At 41.5% G+C, this 14,216-nt stretch overlaps 1 protein-coding gene across 5 annotated transcripts in view; it reads right to left on the reverse strand.

Annotated features, from left to right (window-relative positions):
- Window positions 1-14,216, reverse strand: part of KCNT2 (potassium sodium-activated channel subfamily T member 2) — a 368,421-nt gene that overhangs the window by 194,320 nt on the left and 159,885 nt on the right. For all 5 annotated transcript variants that reach the window (XM_038757817.1, XM_038757815.1, XM_038757816.1 and 2 more), the window contains 2 exons: window positions 10,251-10,334; window positions 9,107-9,201 (listed from right to left, as the gene is read on the reverse strand). In XM_038757817.1, the coding sequence (XP_038613745.1) occupies window positions 9,107-9,201; window positions 10,251-10,334 (179 nt within the window). The remainder of the gene's footprint in view (window positions 1-9,106; window positions 9,202-10,250; window positions 10,335-14,216) is intronic.

Here is a 14,216-nt window from a genome sequence, read left to right on the forward strand (position 1 = left end):
CTAGGATGCCCTGATATGCTCCCTTTGTTCGTCCTCCCTCTCAGCCCCACAGCATTTATGTACATATCTGTAATTTATTTATTTATATTGCCTGTCTCCCCCGCAGACTGTAAGCTGGTTGTGCACAGATTGTGTGTTTATTGTTGTATTGTATTCTCCAAGTGCTTAGTACAGTGCTCTGCAAACATTAAGTGCTTAATAAATATAACTATAATTCCATTTATTCTGACTGTTTTGACACCTGTCTACGTGTTTTGTTCTGCTATCTGTCTCCCCCTTCTAGACTGTGAGCCCATTGTTGGGTAGAGACCATCTCTATATGTTGCTGACTTGCACTTCCCAAGTGCTTAATACAGTGCTTCGCACACAGTAAGCACTCAATAAATACGATTGAATGAATGAATGAGTATCAAGAACTCCGGGCTCAAAGGGAGAGAGAAAAAAAAGAAGAAAGGAAAAGGGAAGAAAGGGAAATGAGAGGGGGAGGGAAAAGAAAGGGAAAGGAAGAGCAGGAAGAAGAGAATAATAATAATAATAATAATGGCATTTATTAAGTGCTTACTATGTGCAAAGCACTGTGCTAAGCACTGGGAATGGGGAGTGCAGCCTGTAAACTCGCCATCCCGCCTTGATTACTGCATCAGCCTCCTTGCTGACCTCCCTGCCTCCTGCCTCTCCCCACTCCAGCCCATATTTCTCTCTGTTGCCTGGATCATTTTCCTACAAAAACGTTCAGACCATGTTTCCCCACTCCTCAAGAAATTCCAGTGGTTGCCCATCCAACTCCGCATCAAGCAAAAAACTACTCCCCACTAACTGGATTGAAGAATCTAATGGGTGAGAGAGCACACACAAATTATTTACAAAGAATGAAAGCAGGAGAAAGAATAGGGATGTGTCAGGGAGAACTGGTAACAATAAGAATGACTGTGGTATTCTTTAAGCACTGAGGTAGATACAAGACAACCAAGTTAGGTTCAGTTCCTTTTCCACATGAGCTCACAGTCTACATAGGAGGGGGAACAGGTATTGCATCCCCATTTTACAGATGATGAACCTGAGGCACAGAGAAGTTGAGTGACTTTCTCAAGATCACAGCAGGCAAGTGGTGGAATCAGAATTAGAAGCCAGGTCCTCTGATACCGAGTCCCTGGTATGTCAAGATGGCATCTCTGTAAATCCCCAAGGGACAGGCACTGTGTCTATTCTCCTCCTTTGTATTGTCTTCCAAGGCACTCTTTGTACAGTCGCCTTAATAAATACTATTACTAATAAATAATTCATTGACTACTCAAATTTACATAGTTGCTGAGTTTGGGTGTGAAAACATTTTGGGGGTCAGGTCAGACAAAGGCCCAGTCCCATATGAGAATAGGCATTTAAGCCTCATTTTACAGATGAGGAAATTGAAGAACAGAGAAGTTAAGTGACTTGGTAAAGGTCACACAGCAGGCAAGTGGCAGAGCGAGGATTAGAACCCAGGCCCCCTGAGTGTGTGACCCATGCTCTTTCCATTAGGTCACTTTGCTTCCCACTCTTCCTACCTCCAGCCTTTTCTTTTGAAAAAAAGTTTTCCAGGTGATAGCAGGAACTAACAATTTTGTCTTAAATAATGAGATGGACATCATTCTGGCTAAAAGATCTGGATGTGGGACCCTGGTTTTAACCTACCTCTTCAGTCCAGTGCTTAGAACAGTGCTTTGCACATAGTAAGTGCTTAATCAATACCATTAAAAAAGTCACTATGGCCTAGAGAGTAGAGTATGGACTTGGGTTCTAATCCCAACTCTGCGACTTGACGGTTGTGTGACCAAACATTTTCTTTCATTGCAGACTATGTTCCTCAGGGTACATCGATTCTTCAAAGCGTCTTCAAAATTTTCTACATCATTGTATAGATTCTATATACACAACCACAACATTAATTTTATTTTGGAAAATAAGAACTGCTCAAAGACAAAAAAAGAAACTATGCTTTTCCACAGAGTCGAGTCTTTTAAATCCATAGAGGGGTGGGATAAATTAGAGAATGGAGCTTGTAATTAGGCGAAGATGTTTACTGCACGAGTTCCTATTGCCAATTGCCAGGCTCAGCCTGAATAATGATAATAACAGTATTTGTTAAGCGCTTACTATATGCCAGGCACTGTACTAAGTGCTGGGGTGGATACGGGCAAATGGGGTTGGACACGATAGTAGTCCATTGAGCTATGCAGTCCTCTCCGTCCAGCACTTCAACTGGAAATGGGTTCTGTATGGGCAAAGTCTGTGGAAGCACTTTGTAATATGCTGGACTTCTGCCAGCCTATTTGCTCACTATACCCTGGGCCCCAGAAGGACAAGAATGCTCCAAAGACTGCACAAACCACCATCTTCTCAGGACTGATCGTGGGATTTTCTCAGAGGACTTTCCTCATTGTCATCAGCAGCAGCAGCAGCACAATCAACATTGTTGCTGATAATTCATCCATTCAATCATATTTATTGAGTGCTTACTGTGTACAGAGCACTGTACTAAGCGCTTAATTCCTATTGATGACTGAGTTAACAGAACAGAGCTGTAGTTCTGGCACACATTCCACTGTTTCGGGACCGGAACCAGACAAAATTGTCATTTCAGACTCCTTGAACAGTTCTATCAGCATCAACATCAAATGGCCACACGGGATCACAAACTGTATAAATGTGGTTGGAGACACAGACATTTAAATAAATTACAGTTATGGGAGGTACAAAATATATGTATGTGTGCATAACTCGTTTGGGCCTAGGGGAGAAGTCTGTACACACCAAAGTGTGTAGGTAAAACAAAAGGGAGAGAAAATAGGGTGGAGAAAGGTACATATTTACTGTTCTATTTATTTTGTTAATGATGTGCACATAGCTTTAATTTTATTTGTTCTGACTATTTTGACACCTGTCTACATGTTCTGTTTTGTTGTCTGTCTCCCCCTTCTAGACTGTGAGCCCACTGTTGGGTAGGGACCATCTCTATAGTTTTGCCGACTTGTACTTCCCATGTGCTTAGTACAGTGCTCTGCACAGAGTAAACGTTCAATAAATACGATTGAATGAATGAATGAAATAACTTCCATTTTACAGATGAGGTAACTGAGGTCCAGGGAAGTTAGGTGATTTGTCCAAAGTCATAGCTAGCACTCAGTCTTTCTCTTTCTAGGATTTCCCATCTAGCTCATTCTCTTCATTATGCCTGGAACTCCCACACTCTCCAAATCCACCAGTCCTTTGACCTTCCCATCTTCTGAAATCCCATCTCCTCCAGGAGGCCTTCCTTGATTCATTTCTGTTCTCCCCAGGTTATGATATCCGTTTCATAACTCCATATCCCTACAGAAGTGCTAAAGGATTGTGTGCCCTATTAGTTAAGCATTCATACCGCAATCCACTTTTCCTTCTCCTTCCAATCTATAAATTTAGTATTTTTTCCCCTTCTGGATTAAAAACTCCTTAGACCGCAAGGTCTATTGAGCCGGGATCATATCTATCAACTGTATGTACTCTCCCAAGCACTTAGTACAGCATTCTGCACAAAGTAGGCACTCAATAAGAATGACTGATTGACTGGTTAGGATGGACTATTCCTACAGCTACATTGGATATTTTCAGGCACTTAGTTCAATGCTCAGCATTACAGTAGGTCTCCAATAAACACCACTGTTTTATTAATTCTCACTCAGGATATTTGATTTTTCCCTCCTGATGCCACCCAGCTCTTCATACATCCCAGTCCATTCATATATACATATAAGTTCATGTGTTACATTCAATTCCTGCAGAAATAAACATAATCTAGTATAAGAAAGGATAGCTATGGGCTTTCGCCTTTCCTGTGGAAAAGATCATATCCAAACTTTGATCATTTTGTGACCTAGAAAAAAAGCAGTGTTTCTGCAAAAGGGATTTAATAAATATGGCTGCTGCCATGATACTTACTATATTTATTACAATATTAGCAGAACATCTTTATTTTTCATTGCCACTTAACAACTTCCCCTCTCTTGCAGGGTGATGCCCGAGTGGGCATCCAATGATGTATAACGAGCTTATTTGGATCTGAGACTGCTCTAAACCAGACCCAATTATTACAAGCTGTCTTCCACGTATTTTTCTACAGTCACGAAACTGCGAGTCTACGTGCAGTGAGAAATTTTCTGAGGAGAACAGGCTGTCCAAGTATGGCTCTGCCTTTCAGAATCCAGCAACTTTCCCACTTGGTCCTCCACTTAAGCATCACTGAAGAAAACATATTCAGTGTGCCCAAAATGTTTAGGACAGTGAAACGGGGAAAAAAAAAGCTACCCATGCCCACTTTAGCTACTCTGAGGGGAGACAGGAGTACCATTGGGCTAACTATGCATGAACTGCTCATACAAAAGCCTATGAATGTCTTAAGATGAATTCCCCGTTACCCACAATAATGACAGTGAACATAGATTTGACTAAATAATATATTTCTAGAAAAAACACCACTCCAGTTATAAATGCAGACCTGTTCAGGACCAGCTCAGATATAGGGCAAGGCACAACAGATCAAGGATAAAGCATCCCAAGTAAGAAAGCGGCCTGGAGTTAATATATAAGAATTATTATTAATAGTGATAATAATAGCAATTATGGTATTTGTTTAAGCACTTACTATGTGCCAAGCACTGTTCTAAGCACTGGGGTAGACACAAGGTAATAATAATAAGAATAATAATGGCATTTGTTAAGCGCTTACTATGTGCCAAGCACTGCTCTAAGCACTGGGATAGATACAAGGTAAGCAGCTTGTCCCACTTGGGGCTCAAAATCTTAATCCCCATTTTACAGATGAAGTACCTGAGGCACAGAGAAGTTAAGCGGCTTGCTCAAAGTCACACAGCAGACAAGTGGCGGAGCCGGGATTAGAACCCATGTCCTCTTACTCCCAAGCCCGTGCTCTTTCCACTAAGTCACGCTGATTTTCTAATTGATTAATTTTTATTTCTTATGTACCTTTATTGTGCTGTCTTTAATTTCTGGAAAAAGTATGTAGAGAAGTGTTTGTAAGTGTTGCAATGTACTGAGAAGCAGTGTGGCTTAGTCAATAGAGCAGGGACCTGGGAATCTAAAGGATCTGGGTTCTAATCTCAGTTCCGTCACTTGCCCGCTGTGTGACCCTTAACTTCTCTTTGCCTCAGTTAACTCATCAGTGAAATGGGGATTAAGACTGTGAGCCCCATGTGGGACATGGACTGTGTCTAACCTGATTAGCTTGCATCTACCTCAGTGCTTAGTACAGTGGTCGACACATAGTAAGAACTTTACAAATACTATAAACTGTAAACATATTGCAACTGTCAGGAATTTGGGGTTTGCAGAGGAGTATGTTCTCTCCTTTTCCCAATTCCAACCCAAGAGTGTTTCTGAGGGACCCGCTTTCAAACACATCCCAGGAAAAGAAAGGGGACTTAAAAGTGAAATAGGTTGGCTGGAGCTCTGTATTCCGACCTCAGGTTATGTCTGAACATGAATGTGTGTCCTTCTGTGCTCTGTTTCTGATCTTATGGTGGGATTACTCGGTGGGATCCCCACTCCTCAAGAAACTCCAGTGGCTGCCCATCCACCTCTGCATCAGGCTAAAACTCCTCACCATTGGCTTTAAAACTTTAAAGCACTTATTCACTCTTCCCCCTCCTACCTCACCTCGCTACTCTCCTCCTACAACCTAGCCGACACACTTGATTCCTCTCTCCCTTCCCCACAGCACATATTTATATATCTTTATATATCTGTTATTTATTCATTTATCTATTTATTCATTTATCTATTTATTTATATTAATGTCTGTCTCCTCCTATAGGCTGTGAGGTTATTGTGGGCAGGGAAGGCTTCCTGGAGGAGATAATAATAATAATAATAATAATAATAATGGCATTTATTAAGCACTTACTATGTGCAAAGCACTGCTCTAGGTGCTGGGGAGGTTACAAGGTGATCAGGTTGTCCCACGGGGGGCTCACAGTCTTAATCCCCATTTTACAGATGAGGTAACTGAGGCCCAGAAAAGTGAAGTGACTTGCCCAAAGTCACACAGCTGACAATTGGCGGAGCCGGAATTTGAACCCATGACCTCTGACTCCAAAGCCCCTGCGCTTTCCACTGAGCCACGCTGCTTATTTCTTATTTCTTATTTCTGAAAGAGATGTGCCTCCAAAGAGGCTTTGAAGTGGGGGAGAGCAATTATCTGTCTGATCTGAGGAGGGAGGGCATTCCTGGCCAGAAGTATGTGGGCGAGAGGTCAGTGGCAAGATAGACAAGATCGAGGTACAGTGAGAAGGAGTGTGTTTGATGTTATATTGTACTCTTCCAAGTGCTTAGTACAGTACTTTGCACACAAAAGGCACTTAATAAACACGATTAATAAATAATCATAAATAATCCCCTCAAGCCCCTTCAGGGTCAGAGTCCCATCCCTCCCCTGCAACTACAATTTCTGATTGGGGATATTTTCTAATGTCCTGAGATACTGATCCCATTGCCAGAAAAGTTCCAGAATGATGATGATGATGGCATTTATTAAGCGCTTACTATGTGCAAAACACTGTACTAAGCGCTGGGGAGGTTACAAGGTGATCAGGTTGTCCCATGGGGGGTGCTCACAGTCTTAATCCCCATTTTACAGATGAGGTAACTGAGGCCCAGAGAAGTGAAGTGACTTGCCCAAAGTCACACAGTCTAAAGTTCCACAGAATGTGGAACTGTCCCAGGACAGGAATACCTCTAGCCAGCAAACTGTGATTTTAGGTATCAAGATATAGAAACAGATTTTAGTTATTTGTGACATACATTAATAAATCAATCAATGAATCAATGTTATCTACTGAGTGCTTACTGTGTGCAGAGCACTGAACTAAGTGCTTGCGGAGGACAAGACACAGAGTTGGAAGACATGTTCCTGGCCCACAGTGAGCTTACATTTTAGAGGGGGAGACAGACATTAATATCAATGAATAAGTTATAGATATGCATTTCAGTACAGTGGCGCTGAGGGTGGGACAAATGCCAAATGCTCAAAGCACACAAATCCAAATGCATAGATCACATAGAAGGGCAAAGGAGCTGAGAAAAAGAGGGCTTAACTGGGCCTCTTGGAGGAGTTGTGACATTAATAAGGGTTTGCAGGTGGGGAGAGTGGTGGTCTAGCATAAATGGAGGGGGAGGGAGTTCCCGGCTACACGGAGGATGTGAGAAAGGGGTCGGTGGTGAGATTGATGAGATAGTGATAGAGAAGCAATGTGGCTTAGCAGGCTTGGGAGTCAGAAGAAGTGGGTTCTAATCCTGGCTCCACGACTTGTCTGCTGTGTGAACGTTGGGCAAGCCACTTAACTTCTCTGTGCCTCAATTACCTCATCTGTGAAATGGGGATTAAGACTGTGAGCCCCACGTGGGACAATCTGATTAGCCCGTATCTACCTCAATGCTTAGAATAGTGCTTGCCACATAGTAAGTGCTTAATACCATTATTATTATTACTATTATTATTATTATTGGGGCACAGCATGCAAGCTGAGGCTAGAGGAATGAATTGTGCAGCAGGCTGGGCTGTAGTAGGAGATCCGTGAAGTAAAGTAGGAGGAAGCAAGGTGACTGGGTGCTTTAAAGCCGATGGTAAGGAGTTTCTGTTTGATGCAGAGGTGGATGGGTAACCACTGGAGGTTCTTGAGGAGTGGGAAGTTATGGACTGAACCTTTAAAAAAAAATTATTCAGGCAGCAGAGTGAAGTGTGGGCTGGAGTGGGGAGAGGTATGGTAGAGAGGTCAGTGAGGAGGCAGATGCAGTAGTTAAGGCCGGAGAGGATAAGTCTTTGGATCAGCATAATTGCTGTTTGGATGGAGAGGGAAGGGCAGATTTTAGCAATATTGTGAAGGAAGAACTGCCAGGATTTGGTGGAAAGATTGAATATGTGCGTTGAATGAGAGAGAGCAATCGAGGACAAGGCCAACACAACTGGCTTATGAGATAGGGAGGATTATCTACAGTGATGGGAGAGACAGAAGGACAGGGTTTGGTTGGGAAGATAAGGAGTTCTGTTTTTGACATGTGTGGTTTGAGGTGTCAGCGGGGCATCTAGGTAGAGATGTGCTGAAGGCAGAAGAAAATGAGAGACTGCAGAGAAAGATAAATCAAGGCTGGAGATAAGTATTAAGTTAAGGATTTGCTATGTGCAGGGCTCATAGTCAGTGCTGAGGAAAAGTACAAAGACATTGAACCAGACACTGTTTTTTTTTTAATGGTATTAAAAAATAGTGTAGATCAATTTATTCTGATCTGCCTATAATGTATCTTGCCCAGTGCTTAGTATAGTGCTTGGCACATGAGAAGTACTTAACAAATCCAGCTATTATTATTATTGGTGGTGTTATTGTTGTTGATATTGTTAGACATCCCTGTTGGATGGTAGAGTTCTCAGGCTCCTCCCAGCTCCCAGCTAGGTCATTTCCCAGGTCTTAACAGTCAGAAACCTGCTCACGTTTTAACATTGTTCCAGGGAATTCCACCCCGGAAGTCCGACAGAACAGCTTCTCCAGGCGGAGTCAAGTAGGGAGGAAGCAGGGGCTGCCATAGTCAGAGGAACTCCCAGGCATGTTCAGGGATTGCCCTAGACTGCCTCTACACTATAAACTCATTTTGGGCAGGGAACATGTCTATCAACTCTGTTACATTGTACTCTCCCAAACGCTTAGCACAGTGCTCTGCCACAGAGTAAGCACTTAATAAATACCACTGATTGATCAATTGCCCAAATCCCCCTTCTGACAATCTCACCTCTGTGAGTGTGGAGGGTATGCGGGAAAATATATTAGGGTTAAATCAAAAAATCCTCTCTGGCTCACCACATAAATCATAGGTCTGTGGATGCTCTGGGTAAAAGAAAATGAAATAGGGACCTTAACAATTTTAAAGCTCTGGACTTACCTCTGCTACTTTCAGAGTCCTTCTAGCCAACTATTAATGGAAAACCTTTCACAAATTACTCTTATCAAGGAACATACAGAAGTTTCATACATACTGAGCTGATAAAGGCTATTAAGTTTAAAGTAAAGACAATTTTCCAACTTACCAAGTGAAGATAAGACACAGTAATGTCGATATTAAAATCAAAACTTGATTAAACATTGCAGATTGCGTACGTTGAATAGCCCTGTGAAGATCATTCTAAAGTAAGAGAAATGTATGTTTTAATCGATTTGTTTTTGAGAATTATACAGATCTTTGTAGAAATTATACTGGTTCATTAAACAGAAGAGAGTTTTGTTATACACAAAACAATATATGGTATTTGTTTATATAAATATAAGAGCTGAACAACGGTTTGTTGCTGTCTAAACTGCTGATGTGCCATAGTTATATCGTAAAAATGATCCTTGTCAAGTATTGCAAGAATAACTACAGGGGGAGAATGCATTTGTTTAAAGTTACATTTTTACTTGAAACTTAGATGAAGACTACGTTTCTCTGATAAATTTATCCTTTTGTTGTTTATTGGTTTATAACTAAGTCCCAAGTATTTTGCTAAGACAGTGTAAAGCATTCTAATATAACAAAAAAGAACTGGAATGTGTCAATAAAACATTCCTAACTAGCATTTGCACTTGAATTAGTTTTAAAGTAATGCCCTCTGCAAGAAACTGAAGTTACTTTACACAGGGTTCAAACTGCCTTCGTGTTCTCTTGGGTGGCAATTCATAACAAGATTAATTACTCTTAGAGTTTGTAAATAACTGAAAACATTTTGACAGTGATAGCTCTAACCAAATTCTTTTTTTCCCATTAGCTCCTTAATGTCAGGGACATGACTTTTGCAATTTGCATATAATAATAATAATAATAATAGCGGCATTTGTTACACGCTTACTATGTGCAAAGCACTGTTCTAAGCACTGGGGAGGATACAAGGCATATGCTCCCAAGTGCCTATTTCAGTGCCCTGTGTTCATTCAATCATATTTATTGAGTGCTTACTGTGTGCAGAGCACTGTACAAAGCTCTGTAGACCGCAGGCATCCTCTACACTACTCTCCACATAGCAGTTGCTCAATTAAAATAAAAGCTACTGCTGCAGGGGCTATCGGCCACTCCTAGTACTCTGAAAAACAACCAGAATGAAACTGACAATCATTACTTGACTTTATTGACTCCTAATTTACCCTGAAATCGATTTGAAATCATGTATGTGTAAGACCATGTGCTGACTTGATACTTACAATCATATTTTCCAAAGCATGTTTGGCAAGCCAACAATTCAGAAAGACAGGGATGAAAAGATTCCTTAAGCCAGGCCAAAAAATCTGAAAGAGGTAATGAAAAACAACCTTTTCTCAGGCCAATCTCAGTGAGGAAATCCAGGGAAGATCTCAAAGCTGAAATTCCAAATGCTTAACATTTTAGAACTCCTCAAAATTTAATTATCTTATTGGGCTAATAACTAATGCTTATAAATGTGTATCCCTGGAACAGGTAGTAGATGGAAACTACGAAATAGCTACATCAATTCCTTGATTTTACCCTTAAAACTGCATTGGAAAATTGAAACTGAAATATTACCCCAGTAAATGTGAGGACTAGTTAAGGGCTTTGCTTTTTTAAAATTGAATGAATTCAATTTTCCCTGTGGTACGTTACATATTTTGGAAGAAAAACGATTTCTTCGAGACCGGCACAGACTATTGATTGTACCATAGAAAAGTTAGTGTTCCTCCCAAAGCTACTGGCTTATTAGACTAGGACATACTTATGCTTTGGAAATTGCAGCTTTCCACTTTGGGAACAAGCTGTTACAGGTGTCGGGCACTGAATTCCAATGTTAGTCATTTTCATTCATAAACAAAGTGTTCATAAACAGTGCCCAAGACTTGACCCACAGTAGAGTTTATAAAAAAAAATCAAATCAAGAACACGGTATAAGCCTAAAAGACTGAGAAAATATTAGCAAGAGAAGGTGAAACTAGAAATGAAGTTGTAGTGGTAATCACTGATTCACAGCCCTGTTCAACATGACAGAAATTTCATAGTAACATTTTGTTACGTTTTAGCTATGAAATGAAGAGGCACAGAAGGAATTTGGGAGAGGATGATACAAAGTCTTTATGATTCTTGTTCTAGCCCTGTGTTATGCACATGAGTTACTCTAACTGTTGTCGTTCACGAACACACACACACACACACACACACGTATATATACATATATATATTCACATATATGTAGTCATCCACTTTAACATCATTACTGTCAATCCTATCGTAACATGAATCATGCAGTGTGGTAAACAAGCCTTATAAATCTTGCTTGAATCAGAATCACAGTGTGTAACTGTATCACAAATATTGTGTCGGTGTATATATTGTTGTCCTTACTCAAAAGAAGTATAATTTGTCTTACTCTAATAAGTATAATTCATGTGTGTGTGTGAGAGAGAGAGAGAGAAGGAGAGACTGAAAAGGCCTATGTGATGCATACAGTCCTGGATACATTGTGCTGATCAAAACGTTTTCCCTGTTGTGCTGGATTGTTTGCACAACCTGGGATTGTTTTAACTTTTGCCTCCTGGCTTTTCTCCCTTTAAAAGTTTCTGTTCGAAAGAACTCTTTTCGTGATGGCAGTATGCCCTGATGGTGTAGCTACATCTATACCGATTCCCGATTTCCAACTGAGAGGAAACAACTGCCTGAGCATCTGTTTTCCTGTATCCTTAAAAAATTTCCTCTAGCCTCCTTGAATCTAGCTTCTCAATTCCAGCTCCTCACTCAGACATCAGCTGCTTGAATATCCTTCTATCATTCATTGTCCACTTGTGTTCCATCTGGCATGGCTGTGCTGAGTTGAGCAGAACTTCGGTCAAGAACATCACTACGTTAAACAGTGCCTAGTCCAGTCACCGCCATTTGATATTGAGGAACCCATAAAGGATGCTGCTAAATGACCTGTAAATGGTACTTCTCAATGACTTGAAAGAGGCATTTGAGCTGGGTCAGGGTCTCATAAGCATAGTAAATGTTAGACAGCAATGATGGGGAGCAGGGTAGCCTAATGGATAGAGCACAGGCCTGTGAGTCAGAAGGACCTGGGTTCTAGAGAAGCAGCATGGCTCAGTGGACAGAGCACGGGCTTTGGAGTCAGAGGTCATGGGTTCTAATCCCGGCTCCGCCACACGTCTGCTGTGTGACCTTGGGCAAGTCACTTAACTTCTCGGAGACTCAGTTACCTCATCTGTAAAATGGGGATGATGACTGTGAGCCCGACGCGGGACAACCTGATCACCTTGTATCCCCCCAGCACTTAGAACAGTGCTTTGCACATAGTAAACGCTTAACAAATGCCATTATTATTATTATTATTATTATTATTATAGTTCTAGTTCTATCACTTGTCTGCTGGGTAATGTTGGGCAAGTCACTTCACTTCTCTGTGCCTCTGTTACCTCATCTGTAAAACGGGGAGCCCCTTGTGGGATATGGACTGTGTCCAACCTGATTAATTTGCATCTACCCCAGCGCTTAGAACAGTACTTGCTACATGGTAAGTGCTTAACAAATACCAATTTTTTAAAAATGGGCTCTGTAGACCTGTAGTTTGGCCTGGAACCTGATACCACACTGCCACATTACTTTGTTTGATCATCTCCTGAAGGGTGTACTGGCCTTCTTTATCTAGTTTTCACCTTTGTTGTCCATCATTAGCAAAGTAGCATGGCCTAGTAATAAAGGCCACAGGCCTGGGAGTTAGGGGGCCTGGTTTCTAATCCTGACTCTGCCACATACCTGCTGTGGAACCTTGCTCAAGTCACTTAACTTCTCTGTGCCTCAGTTCCCTCATGTGCAAACTAAGGATTCAATACCTACTCTCCCTACTACTTAGACTATGAGCCCCATGTGGAACCCGATTATCTTTTATATCTAATCGCGCGCTGAGTTCAGTGTTTGGCACATAGTTTGGCACATATTTGTTAAGTTTGGCACTTAACAAATACCACACATTATTATTATTATCACTACATCATTGCTCAGTGAGCTCTACTGGTTAAAGAAATTCTGTTACAGTGTTTATCCCACTGTGGCCAATATACCTTTTCAGTTGTGTGCATGGCTGTCCTGTTGCAGGTTCTGTTTAAGTCATAACAGTAGCAGCAGAATAACATTTATGGAGAGTCCCCCTGTACAGAGTGTTTGGAAGTAAAAAATGAAAAGGTGATATCTTCTGTGCTCACAAGGAGCTTACAGGTCTAATGGGAGAGACAGACTTGAAAAATATTCACCACTAGAGTAGTTGAAATAAATAACTGAATGTACACGTATATATAGAAAAAACCTGAGGACAAATAGGTACATAAATGCTAGAGATGGTAGATGGCTTCATATAGCAAGGGGGAGGGGGCTGGGAATTAACTGGCAAAAGTCTTTAGGAGGAGCTCAGATTTTAGAAGGGCTTTAAGTATGGGGAGGGTTGGGGGCAGCTGGATTTGAGGAAAGAAGGAGTTACGAGCCGGGAAAACAGCATGATCAAAGGGAATGTGGTGAGAAAGAGTCAAGAATGTGGTACAGTAAGAAGGTTAGCTTGGGAAAAAACTAAGAGAGTGAATTGGGGAGCCGTGGGTGAAAAGAACAGTTATGTAGGGTGGGTTGAGTTCGTAGAGAGCCTTGAAGGCACTTGCGAAGTATTTTTCTTTGATGCAGAAGGATGCAGGAGGCCAGTGCTGAGTTTTGAGGAGTGGAGAGATGTGCGCTGAGAGACAGAACAGGATATCGAGAAGCAGAATACATGATAGACTGAGGTCAGGGGGAGACTTGGAGGCAGGGAGACAAGCAAGATGACTCCAAAAAAGGCTAGCTGTGATGCTATTATATTTTGTACCTGGGTATAGAGGAAGGGGGAGGATCCAGGAGACATTGTGTGGGAAGAAACAGCAGGATTTGGCAGTAGACTGAACATGAGAGGTGAAGGCCACTGAGGAGTCAGGGATGATGGCAAGGGGGCAGCCTTCTTAGACAGGGAAATGATGGTGTTATCGAACGGGATAGAACATTTTCAAGGACAAAATGGGATAGGAAGCTCCAATTGTAGACACAGTGGGTTTGAAGTGATGACTGGATTTCCATGTGGAGATATACCGGGGGTAAGAGGAGATGGGATTCAAATTGAGAGTTATCTGCCTAGTGTTGGTAGCTAAACTCAT

The sequence above is a fragment of the Tachyglossus aculeatus genome, chromosome 16 (genome assembly GCF_015852505.1).
Source record: "Tachyglossus aculeatus isolate mTacAcu1 chromosome 16, mTacAcu1.pri, whole genome shotgun sequence".
Classification (NCBI taxonomy): Eukaryota; Metazoa; Chordata; class Mammalia; order Monotremata; family Tachyglossidae; genus Tachyglossus; species Tachyglossus aculeatus.